Source organism: Eulemur rufifrons, chromosome 9, assembly GCF_041146395.1.
Source record: "Eulemur rufifrons isolate Redbay chromosome 9, OSU_ERuf_1, whole genome shotgun sequence".
Taxonomy (NCBI): Eukaryota; Metazoa; Chordata; class Mammalia; order Primates; family Lemuridae; genus Eulemur; species Eulemur rufifrons.
In genome coordinates, this window is record NC_090991.1 from 42,375,287 (window position 1) to 42,391,490 (window position 16,204).

A 16,204-nucleotide genomic window follows, 5' to 3' on the forward strand; every position below is an offset into this window, starting at 1 on the left:
TCTTGGATTAATACTACAGTGTGGTAGTTGGAGAGAATGACACTTGATAGCATTAGTGCTCTTATAAATCAGGTTGTATTTAATCTCGTTTTTAATGGCTTAAAGTCGTTTTCTACTCTGAAGCCATGGTGGTGTACATGCTCACAGGTGAACATCAGATTCTGTAAGAAAAATAGGGCACAAAAGTTTCCATTTCTGTGAACTAAGTTATATCTGAATTGAGTGGTTTTTATACTTTTAAAACATACTGGTTTTAATGGAGTATAAGTGAGAAGTTTCTCTATTTTATAAGCAGCCCTCTTTTACATAGAATCCATACCTAGAGGAGCTTATGTTTGGAAAGATCTGTAAAGCAGTGATTACCACAGTTCAGCAGTGCCTTGCACCCGCTGCCTTCATCGGCTTGTACATTTGTAGAAACTGGCGGATGGGTGGTAGCGGTATTGGAACTGAAGTAGTAAGCTTTTTATCTGAATTCACAAACTAAGAAAAACTAATCATTCTATAAGAGCTCCCCAATAAATATGTTTTCTAATTTTTATTTTGTTTTTTTATTTTTGCCTATACTTCTTGGTTTTTAAGTGAATTTAATCTCTTTAAAACAATAAATTCTTTTGTGTAGGTGAAGTCTCCTATTGTATTAAAATATTACTTTATCAAATTGTGCTTTACACCCAGCTTCCTGAAATATCCATCTGTTACCTTTTTTACCCCATGCACTGCCTAGCTCATGCAGGACTTGCCAGCAGTGATAGTGTTTGGGGAAGGCCTGTCCCTTTCTCTGGACAGTGCTAGAGAAGTAACTTGGTGTGACTAACTTCATATTTTGTTGGGATTAAAAACTGCTTTTCATTTACCCAGCATATAGGTAAATGGGGTGGGACTAAAGGCAGGGCTGTTTTTTTGTTTTTGATTCTGTTTTTACTTTATGATATATAAATATATATTTTATTTTATAATAATAAACACAATAAACTAAATTACAGTGTGATTTTGTAAACAGTCATAACCAAAGAGGCATATCCTAAGGGGTTGTTTTCTCCAGCAGGCAGGCAGTTGTGTCCCTAGGATTTCAAAAGTGGCAGGACTTGAAGCATGTAAAGTCCTAGTTTCAGCTGAGAGACAAGAGACATCCTAAGGGAGGAAGGTCCCAAATGGGAATAGATGGTGTCCAGAAAGAGAATTGTTGGGAAATGACTGTTAAGGCAGGGCTGTCTTTCCGTTTGTGGTATATGCTTGGCTTTATGTTCTAAACCCCCTGGTGCCAGTGTGTCTGGAGACTTCTAAATTATCTAATCACAAGTTTCAAGAAGATGATTGCAACACTGAAACAAGTATGTGATGTGTTGTCTTTGGTGTGTTTTTATTTAATAATGCATTTTGGACTTTCATTATGTTATCTGTTAAATAGAAGCTTCAAGCCAGTTGCCTGTAATTCTTGTTAGCATTTATCCAAAATATAACGTATTCTATTTCTTTATAGGCATTTGATCTAACAGAGCAAAGATATGTAGCTGTGAAAATTCACCAGTTAAATAAAAACTGGAGAGATGAGAAAAAGGAGAATTATCACAAGTAAGTGATACCAAAGTGTCTGATTTTTCATAATTTAATAATACCTGTAATTTGAGCATTGTGCTAAGAGCTTCACATGCATTGTTGGATGTTGTTTTATTTAATCCTCATAACTGCCCTAGGAGAATGAATACTCTCAGTGTTAACTGATGAGGAAACTGATGCGTACAGAATTTGGGTAACTTTCAAGAAGTGACTGAACTGGTATTTAAATCCAGACTTCCTTTAATCCAAAACCCGTGCTCTTAACCTCCCCTTCTATCATGAAAATAGCTACAATAAACAAGTAAAGCTTCAGAAATCACTCTTGCTTGTCTGTAGAAACCAGACCCAGGGGAGCTTTCTGTTACTTAATGTCATTTCCATATGGAGGAGACTGGGGTGCACCTTGGTGGTACCTGTCTGACATGTTCAGCCTGTCAGTCAGTGCTGTGCTCTCCTCCCTGTCACAGTCTGCCCATCTCAGAGTTCTCGGTCTTCAGTGTCCCACTTGCTGTGTTTGCCTATCTTTAGAATGCCACAGTGGCAGTCCTCATCTGTAGTTGGCGGGGGGAGGGTGGTTTCTTTAGCATGGTTATTACATGCACAGCTGTGAATTGTTTTGTTCCACTAACATCAGGTTTCATCTATATCCTCCTTGAGCTTCAGAACATTGGAGTTCATGACTCATGTGCTTTGGAGCCATGCAGACTTAATTTACTGTTAGCTTCCCCATTGGGCTTAGTTCTGTTTCCTTGTTGGTACGGTTGGTACAGTTCCTGTCATTGAAAGGAAGAGACAAACCCTTTTTGATAGAAACAAACACCTCTTTTCTGTAAAGGAAATCTTGTTGTTGTTTTTTTTTTTCCCATATAAATAATACATTGGAGGGAAAAAAAATAGTGGACTTTGAAGTAGCCTTTTAGTTGGTTTCTAACCTGGACCACGGCAACTCTTGCTCTATACCTGTTGTTCATCAGGAACCCAGGAACTCGTTCTGTTTCAGATACATTGGCAGTGGCACTGAAGAATAGATGGTTCCTGTGGTATTAAATAAGGCTTAGCAGAGTTAGGAAAGGGGATGATGCGTGGCACCCTGCGTATGTATCTTAGGTGACAGGCAGCTGCAGTCCAGATGCTCCTGAGGAACAGTGACATTATTATAAGAACATTCCCGTCATTTGATGTGTAGGGATGAATGGCACGCAGCAGTGAATGCCAGGAGCACTTCAGAGAAGGAAACCACATGTTGCTCTGCCCAGTTATAAATGAGCAGTGTCCCTGTTGCCTGTTGTATTGAGACTGTAGGCGTGCCTAAGGGCATTGGACCAGTACATGCTTCTCTTTAAAAATGCCTTCTAGAGACCAACCTTGGTCGACCTTGAGAACATAGTTCCTCTGCTGAGATTTATATATATTTTGCCTAGCCTTTTGAAGCAGGGAGGAATTGAAGTACCTCCTTGACACACACAGTTGGCAAGGAGTTTGAGTCCTGGTGGGTATGGTTTGGGTGTCTTTCTCACATTTCTCTACCTACCAGACAGCAAGTGAAGCTCTTTGCCGGTCCACCTGCAGCCTGGCAGTAGTTGCTTTCTACTCTTTGTTCCTCATCAGAGTGGGAGCCTTGGTGCCCGAACCATCTGGGCAGGGGCCATGTCCCACTGGGCAGACACACTGGGAAGGGTGTGTATGCAAAGCTCTTGTGATCTCCATTCTGCTTGGGGGAAAATTCTTAAACACCTCCACTTTTCTTTGGAAGAGTTTGATTTCTAAGTTATAGGAAATCATATTGATGAATTTCAGGCTACAGATAATGGTGAATTGGCAAAATGTCATTAACTTCTTTGAATTTAAAGGAGGCTTATATCAAGCACATAACAGATTTTGATGAGTGTTTTAAAAATTTAGTATTAAACTAAAAAGTAGTGTACTTCGGTGTTACAACATTATGAAATATGAAAATGCTGTAGCCCTGTAAGGTTTTAGTAAGATCTATTAATTGCTTTTCTGTTCTGGAGGATGACTTCTCAGTCCCATCTGGAATCAAGACATTTATGTGGGTAAAAAAGGAAAGACTCAAAAAATAAATAAAAAGGTGTCGTTTCATTGAATTTTGAGTTTTGTTCAGCCCCTTTTTTTCTTTCTTCCCCGACAAATGAAAACTGATTGTATTACTTTTACATTAAGAAAACACTAATAAGTTTTACTAGATTTAATTCCCCCAAGTAATATTGAATTCTACAGTAGGAAAAATTTCATGTAAAGCTATCTGCAGAAATAATTTATATCTGAATTAGTATGCTCTTGTATGGTACTCACATTCTCATTTTCTAAGATAAAAGCAAGCATTTAGAAAGTCTAAGTATATCCACTTATGAATATATATCCAAGAGCATAAAAGATACTTTCGACAGTTCCAGTTTCTTATTAAAGTCTCTATTTTTAGTGCATTAATGCTAAATTGAAAGTTGAACGGGGCTCAGCCACTGCCTTGCTGATGAAGTGACAGAGTGGGGCTTAAAGGAGCATTTTCAGGGACTCTCTGCAAATTTCCTTCATTGGCAAGAGCTTTGTATGGCACTTTGACTCTTAATTTTTGCCTCTTTTAGTTTCTTCTATTTTTGTACCTTGACAGAGAAATTGGTCTCTACTCTGAAAAGCACAAAATCAAGAAGTTAAAGCAAAAGGGTAGGGAACTATAGATTTATAGCATTTTAGGGTGAGAAATGACTTGAACAGTGATCTGTTTAGTCCATAGGTTTCTAAACTTTTTTTTTTTAAAACAGAGAACACCTTTATTTAGTCAATTTTAGTATTACATGGAATCTTGATATTAAAAAAAAAAAAAAGACAAGTATGGAGCTACTTTGGGTGGAATGGGGGCTTGGGCCAAGGCTACATTTGCTCAGTGTCTGCACGAGGCACACTTCTAAATTTCCAGTCTAGTGATGAAACAGAAGCTCAGAGCGGTGAACTCACAGAGAACTAGGAGACAGGTTTCTGGGTTCCCAGTGTAGTGTGTGTAGTGTGTCTAACACTGCTCTGCCTGAATCTTGGCAAGTCTTTTCAGAAAAGCATAAAGATGATGAAATGAGCATCAGAAGAAAAAATGGCCAAAAGTGGCAACTTGAAAAATAAGCCCAAACAGTTTTCATTGGGGAAAAAAACATACGTAATTACGTTTAGATTCCTGTTCCTCTGTGCCCCCCCTTTCCCAGAATATTTTCGTCAGCTTTTCTTCAGTTGAGTACTTTCTGTGTATTTTTGATATAGTGGAGTATACTGGTTTCAGAAAATGTCACTTTTTTTAAAGTTTTATTTTACTGTGCTATGTAAAGTTTTTCTTTTCTAACTTTTGCCTTATAACAAAACATTCCAAACCAAATGGTGCTGGATTGCTTAAAATATAATAGTTTCCAGTTATTCTCTTTGTAAGTGTTAACTAAATACTTGAAAAATTATTGGTAATTATATTGCATAAACATGTTCTATTATTCTTTTAAAATTGAATATGTGACTATGTCAGATTATATAGTACATTTTTGTTCCTAATCTTATTAAATTATTTTAAACTAGAAAAGTACTAAAAAACAAGATAATAATACATATACAGTCTTAAGTTGCTTAATGATGGGGATATGTTCTAAGAATGTGTTATTAGACGATTTCATCATTGTGTGAACATCATAGAACATACTTGGACAGATCTAGATAGTATAGCCTACTATATTCCTACGCCAGGAGTTTGAAACCAGCCTGAGCAACATAGTGAGACCCCATCTGTATAAATAGTAGAAAAATTAGCCTGACGTTGTGGCATGTGTCTGGAATCCCAGCTACTTGGGAGGCTGAGGCAGGAGGATGACTTGAGCCCAGGAGTTTGAAATTGCACTGAGCTTTGATCACACCACCACATTCTAGACTAGACGACAGAGTGAGACCTTGTCTCAAAAAAAAAAAATTTTTGAGCACCCACTTTTTTCTCAGTAGCTTGATAGACATCAATAGAGAAAATGGGATGAGTAAAGAGAGAAATCAGAATAGGGGACCAGATGGACCTGAATGGCGTGAACACGTGGAAACAGTAGAGAAATGAACACTTAGGAGTGTCTTTGAAGAGTTGGAAAAGGCAGGCCAAAATACCTTCTTGCTAATTTTCCATTTTGTTTGCAGGCATGCATGTAGGGAATACCGGATTCACAAAGAACTGGATCATCCCAGAATAGTTAAGCTATATGATTACTTTTCACTGGATACTGACTCGTAAGTGCTATGCCATTTTACCTTAGCAGTTAATATTATTTTCTTGCAATGTCGACTATGCATGGAATAGAGCATAAATCCAGGTCAAGGAAATAGCCTCTGAGGGAACCAAATATATTAATTTACGGGAAAGTGATTATAAATTCAGAGTTGGGTTAGTAAGACATCGTCCTAGGCCAAAGGACATATGCACTTGTATGCTGGTAAATGTTTAACAACTAGCTTGATGTGGAGAGAGACAGAGTTCATTGTAGTGTTTGCCAATTTCCATGGTATAGATACTCCCACTGTGTCCAGTTTTGAGCTACCAACTGTTTTTTTAAAGCTTTATTGAATTATAATTCACATACTATATGATTCACTCATTTAAAGTACATAATTCACTGGTTTTTATTAATAGTATATTCAGAGATATAGGCAACCACCAGAGCCAATTTTAGAATATTTTCACCACCTCAAAAGAAACTCTGTATCTTTTACTATTATCCCTCTATTCCACCACTCCTATCCCTCTCCCACAGCCCTAAGCAATCACTGCTGTTTTATCTCTATAGATTTTCTATTCCGGACTTCCATATGAATAGAATCATATAGTATGTGCACTTTTGTGACTGGCTTCTTTAATTTAGCACAGTGTTTTCAAGGTTCATCCTTGTAGCATGTATCAGTACTTCATTCCTTTTTATGGCTGAATAATATTCTGTTGTATATTCTACACATTATCCATTTGTCCAATGGTTTATTAACCAGCTCACAAAATTCTTGAAAATTTAACAGTCAGCTCTTGGTAACTGGCACAAGTTGGTGCCAACATGCCACTTGATGTGCAGCAGTGAGTGTAGACTGTTCAAGAGAGTTTCTTTTCCACCCCAGAGCCTCTGATGAAACTGACAGGCCTTTTAAAAAAGTACTAGCAATGTGATTTTATTCCAGAACAAAACAGTGAATGTGGTACAAATGAAGATAGAGCTCAATGCCACATGTTGAGATACAGGTTCATAGGCTTATAGGATGTTAGAATTGAAAGGGATCTTAGAGTCCAGTCTTCTCATTTTATATAGGTGGATTTGAGGGACTAGAGAAATTAAATGACTTGTCTAAGATCTTCAGTAATTTTGGGCATTATTATATTTTGTTACCTGGTATAGGTAAGCTCTAGAGCCTCTGGGTTTACCCAGCAGTTTAGCTGGATATATTTCAGCATTTGGGAATGTTTCTCTATAGAGTCCAGACTAAATCAGGAGAGCATATCCTAATTTTGGTCTCTAGGTTCCCCTCAGCTTCTCCCAGGGTGATTCTAGGAGTTGTGGTCTGTTCTAGCCACCAGCTGTCTCAGAGATGGCTACACAGACAGCCAGACCACATTTGGAAATGACCCCAAAAGGAGACCATTATTCCCTTTGGAAACATGACCTGTTCCCTCTTCCTTCCACTCGGGGATTTCCTCTTTTCATTATGGTGTCCCTTACACCAGACATAGTGTTGTGTTTTTCATGGAGTAGGGTTCAGAAAAATAATCTTAGTTAACGGTAGGATTAGGAAACTGGGGTGGGGTGACACCACTGTTTTTCTTTGAGTAAATTCCTTGAATACTAGGTAGACCCCCTTTGAAATGTAAGTACAAAAACTACTTCAGAGATAGATACGACTTGGATTATCCACTGTTTTGAATGACATATTTACTTTTAACTAATATGAGAAATTGAGTTTATTCTATACTATTCTTGAGTTGATTGCTTTGTTCTTCCAATCTTATATATGATGGATATTCACCAAAAATAAGTCAGACCGTTGTTTTACAAAGTCTTCTGAGAAATTGCTTGGATATTTGTAATTTTTTTTCCCCTATCCATGGTCTGGAATAATTGCTTGGGTATTAAAAGTGAGATTTTTATTTCCAGCTTGAATTTGGGTCAAAGAATCAGTCCATTGAGCATGAGAGTCTGTATCTCAGATTTCAGAATCTCAGATTAGAAAAACTATAAATTTCAGATATTTATTCTCAAATAGGGTGCTAGCATACCCTGCTGTGTTTTGTAAGAAGGATATGGTATTATTCAGTTTGGAGAGTCCACAGGACCATGTGTATCCACATAACAGTGCTTTTTGCCGGCAGCCCATAGTGCTAGTCCTGAGCCTGTTCTCAGTTCTGTCTCTCACACTTCCGCTGCTCTGCATCTTATGGGAGTTAGCCTTTGTACTCTGTGTTCACTGAGCTTATGTGTCAGCTGGTGTCCAACTGGGTTAGGCTAACAGGGAGGCAGAGATGCGGGGGGTGTCTTTATCCCCCTCCCCCGCAGTTCCAATTTTCCCTGGTGACTCTGGTTTCGGGTTGCACCATCTCCTCCCTCTGGCCCTCTGGCCTTAGGGTGCTAATGGCTTCCTGCTGTAGATAATCTCTGGGGTGCTTCACTGGCCAGTTTGTCTTCTCAACTCTTCCATCATCTATCTGTGTGATCAGTTCCCTGAATTAAAGCTTCTCTGTTTTAAATAGTCATGGGGATTTTATTTCCTGGCTAGACATTAACCCACTGACATACCCACATTGTCACAACTTAAAATAGTTCAAAAGGTTTTCATCTTTTAGGGATATTCAAATAGTATTTTTTTAGCCTTGGAAAATAAACACATGACCTGTAATGCCACGAATGGCATGTAGTTTTATATTTGGGTTTGTGTGATGAATTGGCATAAGTGAAGGAAAAAGAACCCATAATGTGTCATAACACGCTTGTTAGAACCACAGATACTGTACTTCTACAAAATCTTTTACAGTTTGTGTTTAGCAGCGAGAAATTGTTGTGCAGTATCGTGCCATACTGCCAGGAGACGTAGTATGCAGTCAGTCCTTGGGACCTGGGCAAACCCCTAGGTTCTTCTGCACTGTCAGCACTCAGGTGTATATAAAATGTTTGCAGTGAGCATTGTGTACTTGATCAGAATATGGTTGTTAAGAAACTGATGTGGCCGGGCGCGGTGGCTCACGCCTGTAATCCTAGCACTCTGGGAGGCTGAGGCGGGTGGATCGCTCAAGGGCAGGAGTTCGAGACCAGCCTGAGCAAGAGCGAGACCCCGTCTCTACTAAAAATAGAAAGAAATTATATGGACAACTAAAATATATATAGAAAAAATTAGCCGGGCATGATGGCACATGCCTGTAGTCCCAGCTACTAGGGAGGCTGAGGCAGTAGGATTGCTTAAGCCCAGGAGTTTGAGGTTGCTGTGAGCTAGGCTGACGCCACGGCACTCACTCTAGCCAGGGCAACAAAGCAAGACTCTGTCTCAAAAAAAAAAAAAGAAACTGATGCGTGAAGTGGGTATATAAAGGAAGACCCTTCCAAGAAGATACCTAGCTTAAATACATTATAGTTCTTGTCAGTGTTCTCATAGTCTAGATTCAAGAAGAGGTCTGCAACAGATTCCAGTGTGGAGGGTGTGTAGAGACTTTTCCCCAAGAGTGGAAGCAGTTTCTTACTGTAAACCACTCAGGTAGCTAATACTGAATAAAAAATAGAAGAGTATTTTAAGGAACAAAGAAGAACGGAGTGAGGAGCTAATTACCTAAAGTTTTCACTGGGACTGGTTTAGATGGTCTTAATCTGCTTGCTCTTATCCCATGGTTAAATGCTGGTTTATTTGTCTTTAGGTTTTGTACAGTATTAGAATACTGTGAGGGAAATGATCTGGACTTCTACCTGAAACAGCACAAATTAATGTCGGAGAAAGAGGCCCGATCCATTATCATGCAGATTGTGAATGCTTTAAAGTACTTAAATGAAATAAAACCTCCCATCATACACTATGACCTCAAACCAGGTATGTCTAACTTTTAGGAGACATATTGGTGCCTATTCTTTGATCTTGTAAGTGACTTTTAATTTTATAAAGTTAGAGAACTCAGCAGCAGCCAAGAAGTCCTGTTAACATCTAACTTTAGATTGCCTGGGTAGGTGTGGGAAGAAGAGTCCTGGGCAGGCAGCACTGAGTTTAGGCGGGTGGGTCAGGTTAAATACTCTGGAGAAACAATGCCTTTGTCTTTGGGGCTGGGGCAGTTCATGATGTCAGTCCCATTAAGAAAGAACTGTACCGGCAAGTTCAGTTTTGTTTTTTCCCATTACTCACACTACGTAGCAGTTACTCTTCTTTAGTCTTCTTTGATAAGTGCCCCAAAATTAACATTTTGCGCATAAGCCTCCCATTTCATCGAATTTTGGGTAATTTTCATCTTTTTGTATGCTTATCTAAATTTGGTAGTCGTCAGCAGAGAGTAGAGGGCTGTTAGACTCCTTACCTCTATATTTTGTTGTTATCCTCAGCTGTGTTTTAAAGTCTGCATGTGTTCTATGTAGACAACTCTAACCAGCTCAGCTTGGGCTTAGGAAGATGGTTCCTATTTACCTTCTGGTGTGGCAAAATCGTTAACTTTGTTTTACCCTTCTGGTAGCTACATATTAAATATCACTATTGACTATCCTTTAATGTTTTAATATAATTCAGATGACCAAAAATCAATTATAATGAAGTGATTTTTTTTTTTTTTTTTAAGATGGCTATTTTAGTGTGATTGAATTTTCTGGCACTGAATTCAACACACTTTCCTGCCATAGGAGCAGTAGGTGGCGCTGTGGTGCTAGCTTTGATTCCCTTGTATGTTTTCTTTAATTCCCACCCCCGCCCAAACTACTATTCTACATAGGGTGGTTTAGAAATCCTCACTGAAAGTTCAGATGAAACTTTCCCATCATTTTTGACCAACTATACAAGTGATATTTTACTTTAGCCAGTTGTTTTTATTTCCAGAGCGCATAGTGGTGGTTTTGGCACATTAAGCAGGTGATTTCTTGGAAAATAGAAGTTTCCAGCAGACACTGAGTACTCTCCCTTGGCCTCCAGAGTCCAGATTGCTTTATTTGAAAGATTTAGATGTTTGCTTCTGCATTGCAAGAGTTTGAGTTCAGTTGTCCCCTTGCCTGTTACTACTTTGGAATTTACTCTTAATCAGTAAGTCTCTGCTTATTCATGAAGGTTTTTATCTTTTTAGGTAATATTCTTTTAGTAAATGGTACAGCGTGTGGAGAGATAAAAATTACAGATTTTGGTCTTTCCAAGATCATGGATGATGATAGCTACAATTCAGTGGATGGCATGGAGCTAACGTCACAAGGTGCTGGTACTTATTGGTAGGTATCCAGGAGGTCTGCCAGGTGATGTGGCTCTGCTATACTGAAGCGTTGATCCTTTAGAATTAATTTCTGTGTACTGTCTGCTAGGCAAAAATGCCATAAACCAAAGCAGACTTTCTCCCCAGATAGTTACTATCTTTTCAGCAGTTTGACTCTTTGTATTTATATTAATTTGTCTTAGTTTTTTTTTTTTTTTTTTCCTTTCTTGAAAACCCTTGAGAGAAAGCACTTATGTGTAGCCACATGTTTGAGATGTATTTTTCCTCCATAGGACTGGCCTTATTAGTCAGTAGAGAAGGGGCTGCTTGTGTGGTATATATAAAGAATGGCCCCAAGTTGTTTTCATTACAAATGCAGATCTCTCTTCATGGGTTAATGGGATGTGGGATTTGTTTCTAGAACTGCCTGAGGATGTTTAACCCGCAAGAACTAGGGAGTTATGAAGATCAGGATGAAAAATAACCATAGCCTCAAATCTATACAGGAAAAAGTGAACACAGTTTACCAGAAGTTTATCCATGTCTGTTAGCCATGTTCTAAAAGTTTTTGAGGCACATTTCTTCCCATCTGTTGTCACCTGTCTCCCCCCAACCACCCTACCCCATCTAGTTCTGCCTGCTAGTTCTATGACCTTTCCTATTTTTGCCTACTGTTACTTTTGACAGTGAGAACAATAAAAGATACCTGGAGTGCAGGCATTGAACTTTGTGATTATAAAGGTATGTTAACAAAACTACCTTTTCCCTTTTGAGGTTGTCACACAAAGCCACATATTGGCATATGTGATTCTGAACCTGGAAAAGTTTCCATAGCACTAAAGGTGGGGTAACACAGGGTCAGATGGTCAAATCACTTATCTTTGGGACTGGAGGGCCCTGGGCCTTAGGAAAATGCTGACTATTTAGGAATGAGGGGGTTGATGAGGAAGTAGGAAAGAGGGATGTGCCATTCACAACACACTAGACCAGCCCTGTTCCCATCACTCAAACCCTGCTAATAATACCGTATAGCCAACACTCTGTTTTCTGTTGCTTCTTACTGTTCATGGAGATAGTACCTGTAGTAAAAAGTCAGTCCCTAAATTAAAACTTTGAAATTCTAGGTTTTAAATAGAAGCTACATTTATAGTGTTTATTCACCATGGTGGTTATTGTGGGTTAGTGTTCCTGTCACTAAGTGATGCAAAAGTGTCTGCTGTTGAAAATTCTGGAAGCAGGTCTATACCTCTGCTATATAAATTCACTGGAACTTGGATTTGAGCTTTGTGTTTGATAGCTTGTTCTTTTTGAAAGGTGTAGTTTTTTCGCATTTAAAATTGTTGCCTCATTGCTACTTAGTGTTATAATTTTCTTAGCTATAAAAATTCAGCCACTGGAGCTTAAATAAAAATTATGTGATGTTTGAGATTTGCTCCAAAGTAACCTGTTGCAGGGGGGGTGTGGGGATTGACCACATGTTGATAATTATTGAAGCTGGATGATGCTTACTTGGGGGTTCATTTTATTCTTTCTGCTTTAGATTATATTTGTGATTTTTCTTAATGAAAAGATAGAGAGGGGGCTTCTGAGAATACTAAGTCTTATAGATTTCTATGAAGGTTTTGAAGAGTCTCCATGCTGGCAGAAATATTCTCATAATCACCTTCCTCAGTATGTTGTCCTCTTGGGATGACCCAGAGAGAGAGAAGTAAGCCGGGAGGATATAATGCATTCTAAGTGACTGTTTCCAGTATTTGCTTGTTCCAGAATTCTTCTACATTGAATACTCCTTTTAAATAAGTGACCTATAGACTATGCCATGAGAATCATTTTTCTGTATGTGGACTGTTGATTGGTGGAATATACAACTATGGTTTTGGGGTTTGTTTTTGGTTTTGAGACAGAGTCTCACCCTGTGACCCTAGGTAGAGCGCAGTGGCGTCATCATAGCTCACTGCAACCTCCAACTCCTGGGCTCAAGAGATCCTCCCGCCACAGCCTCCCAGAGTGTTAGGATTAAAGCATGAGCCACAGCACCCGGCCTACAACTATGTTTTTTAACACAATTTAGTGTAGTATCATAGAATTGTCTTTTACTTTCCTTCCCAAAGTCCTTGATAGGAAATTATTATAGAATGCATATTATTTGGGTGAAGAATTAGTTTCAGTCATTTACAGATGGAGGAACTGAGATCTAGAAAGTGATTTGCCAGACTTGTACTATCAAGTGACAGTGTCTTTTATATTCTAAAAATTTTGCTAAATAATTATTCTGCCTTCAAAAACTCCTACTGTTCTTCCCTGCTACTGCCACAAAAAGTTATAAATGCATTAAAATGGTCATTTTATATTTGTTATTTTTCAAAAATCATATTTAAATATATTAAAAAATATAGAACTATAAAAACTAGGGTTCAGGGAGGTTTTAGTGGCACTTAGAACAGCTGTTCTTTTTATAAATTCTTTTCTTTTTTCTTTATTTCTTTGCCTTTTTTCCTTCTTAGTGAGTTCTCGATATATATTTCATTTTTCAATGTGTTTTTTTTTTTTTTCTTTTTTTTTTTTTTTTGAGACAGAGTCTCACTCTGTTGCCCAGGCTAGAGTGAGTGCCGTGGCGTCAGCCTAGCTCACAGCAACCTCAAACTCCTGAGCTCAAGCGATCCTCCTGTCTCAGCCTCCCGAGTAGCTGGGACTACAGGCATGCGCCACCATGCCCGGCTAATTTTTTCTATATATATTTTTAGCTGTCCATATAATTTCTTTCTATTTTTAGTAGAGGTGGGGTCTCGCTCTTGCTCAGGCTGGTCTCGAACTCCTGAGCTCAAACGATCCGCCCACCTCGGCCTCCCAGAGTGCTAGGATTACAGGCGTGAGCCACCGCGCCCGGCCTCAATGTGTTTTTGATAAAAGTTTTCACTGTGAGATAATAATCTAGTTAAAGGTCTTAATTATCCAAAAATGTCTCTTAAGAATAATAAATGAAAAATAAGAATATGAAATTAAACTTATTTTTTATAAAAAAAAGAAAGCAAGCCTATCATCTCAAACTAAATTTGATAGAGAGAGTGGATCAGAGAGGGAACATTTTCTCTCTTACCTCTTGTGATCCCCTCTGAGCTATAAGTTTAGATTTTTATATATATTTTTATACCAGGAATGCAGCGGGGTCCCAAATAAAGTGTTTTCCACAGAAATGATTTTGCTAGCCTGAAATCTGCAGAAATCTATCTGTTATCGTCAGAACTCTGCCTTCCAGCTATGCCATGGCTAAGACTCCAGGCACATTTATTTGGTGTCCTAAATGCCAAAGAGGCACTTACCTTCCACACCATACAATTTGGTGTGGTTATCTCTCCCCAAGTTTCTTTAGAGTTCCATGGTGGGGAGGGAAGGAATTTAGATGAGGGTTGAGTTGTTGTAACAACTAGTTTGTTTGGCTTTTGCTACACTGTTTGTTCATCTTCCAGTAAGCTGATCACCCTGGGTGTAGGAAATATAAAATATCTTCTGATAATTTGGACTTTAAAGTCATCCTTGATTATACATTGGAGTTATTTCCAGTCCAGATTTCCAAGAGAGGCTACCGTAAGAAGGCAAAACAGACTCTCCCCTCAGAGATCTGTACTGTGTCCTGAATTCATTTGGACTTTTAAAACATTTATTTTAGAGATATATCCTTTAGGCAACATGAAAGGAACCACATACCATTTCTAGTTATATTTTAATGTTTGTTGATGAAACTATCATAAAAGAGAATGCATCTTCATGTGTGTTCCTTAACCCCTTTTAAAAACTTATTGAATGACACTTATTAGGCACAAACCTAGGAAAGGAGGCTGGGGTAAGTGAAGTAGGACTAGCGATAATATTTCTGCCTCTCAGTAAATTGAGAAATGTATTTTCATACCCTGTAAGAACATTATTTCCTCCCTAAGTTAGACTGTCTTTTCATTGACTCTCTGTATAGGTCCAAGTTGACTGTTTAAATTTAGATACTTCTGTATTCAACAAGGTCTTTTATTTTGTTTTTTTGTACATGTCTTAGATTTATATAATCATTTTTCTAAGAATTTTTATTTCTCATTTGTCCCAGGTATTTACCACCAGAGTGTTTTGTGGTTGGGAAAGAACCACCAAAGATCTCCAATAAAGTTGACGTCTGGTCAGTGGGTGTGATCTTCTATCAGTGTCTTTATGGAAGGAAGGTAAGGGAGAAGGTGGAGGGAGTAGCTTCCTTCTTGGGTGGCACGTGTCCACAGTGCCTTGGTATGGATTAGCTTCTTGGAGTTAATCAGTGGGTTATGCAAAATGCGAATCCTGAAAGTAGTGGTTTAAAGAACAGACTTATCATACAAGCTTTATGAATAAGCAGAAATTCTCAACCCTAGGGCACCTAATGAATTTTTCTTGGCTGTTAAAAACACGCATTTTGCTGTTCTCAAATTATCCAGGACATGTTTCGATTCTGATAATATGTGTAGGAACATAACATGAAATAGTTTATTAAAATATATGCTATTCCCACAAGCCATTCTTATGGGTCTCAAGAACTGAAACTCAAAATATCCCCAGACTCTGTTTCCAACTATCTCATTAGTTAAAGCTGTTATTAATGAAACCATGCTTTATATTTCTATACTGGGGAGTATCAGAAAGTATTCATTGTCTGTTACCTCTGATCAAGGCAACATATCATTTGAACAGTTAACAACCCAGGTAGTAAACTACACCAAATGAATATTCATATTTGTTTTTTCCTTGTAAGCATTTCTTCTAAATGTATATATTATTATAGGATCCATTTGTGTATTTATGCTCCTGTTTCTGCTTTCAGTGGGTTTGTATGCTTCAGTGTTCCCAAGTAGGCTCTGGGTATATTCCCAAGTGGGCCACATGGGAGTTTTGCATTTTCTCTTAATATTGTGATTATAGTCCCCTTATACCAAGCTCTTAATTCAGATTGTAGCTTCTCCTCTTTAACTTCTCCGTGGTCTGTCTTTATTTTACCTCTCTAAAACAGAGAGACTATTCAGAACTAGTGGGGCTTAACTATTGTTTATATTCTCTGACACTCTTACATTGTTGCTGATAGTAGTGGTAGTGGTTATCCAGAAAGGATTGTTTGAGATCTGTCAGTAGATCATTGTAGAGATGACAGTAAGCTTGAACTTGTTTTAGGAGTGTATTAGAAAATGGCAGTTTGGGGCACAGGTGAAGCTACTAAGT

At 38.3% G+C, this 16,204-nt stretch overlaps 1 protein-coding gene across 2 annotated transcripts in view; it reads left to right on the top strand.

Annotated features, from left to right (window-relative positions):
* TLK2 (tousled like kinase 2) overlaps positions 1-16,204 on the top strand; it is a 103,101-nt gene that overhangs the window by 81,767 nt on the left and 5,130 nt on the right. For both annotated transcript variants that reach the window (XM_069481590.1, XM_069481591.1), the window contains 5 exons: positions 1,484-1,575; positions 5,728-5,817; positions 9,464-9,633; positions 10,859-10,997; positions 15,072-15,183. In XM_069481590.1, the coding sequence (XP_069337691.1) occupies positions 1,484-1,575; positions 5,728-5,817; positions 9,464-9,633; positions 10,859-10,997; positions 15,072-15,183 (603 nt within the window). The remainder of the gene's footprint in view (positions 1-1,483; positions 1,576-5,727; positions 5,818-9,463; positions 9,634-10,858; positions 10,998-15,071; positions 15,184-16,204) is intronic.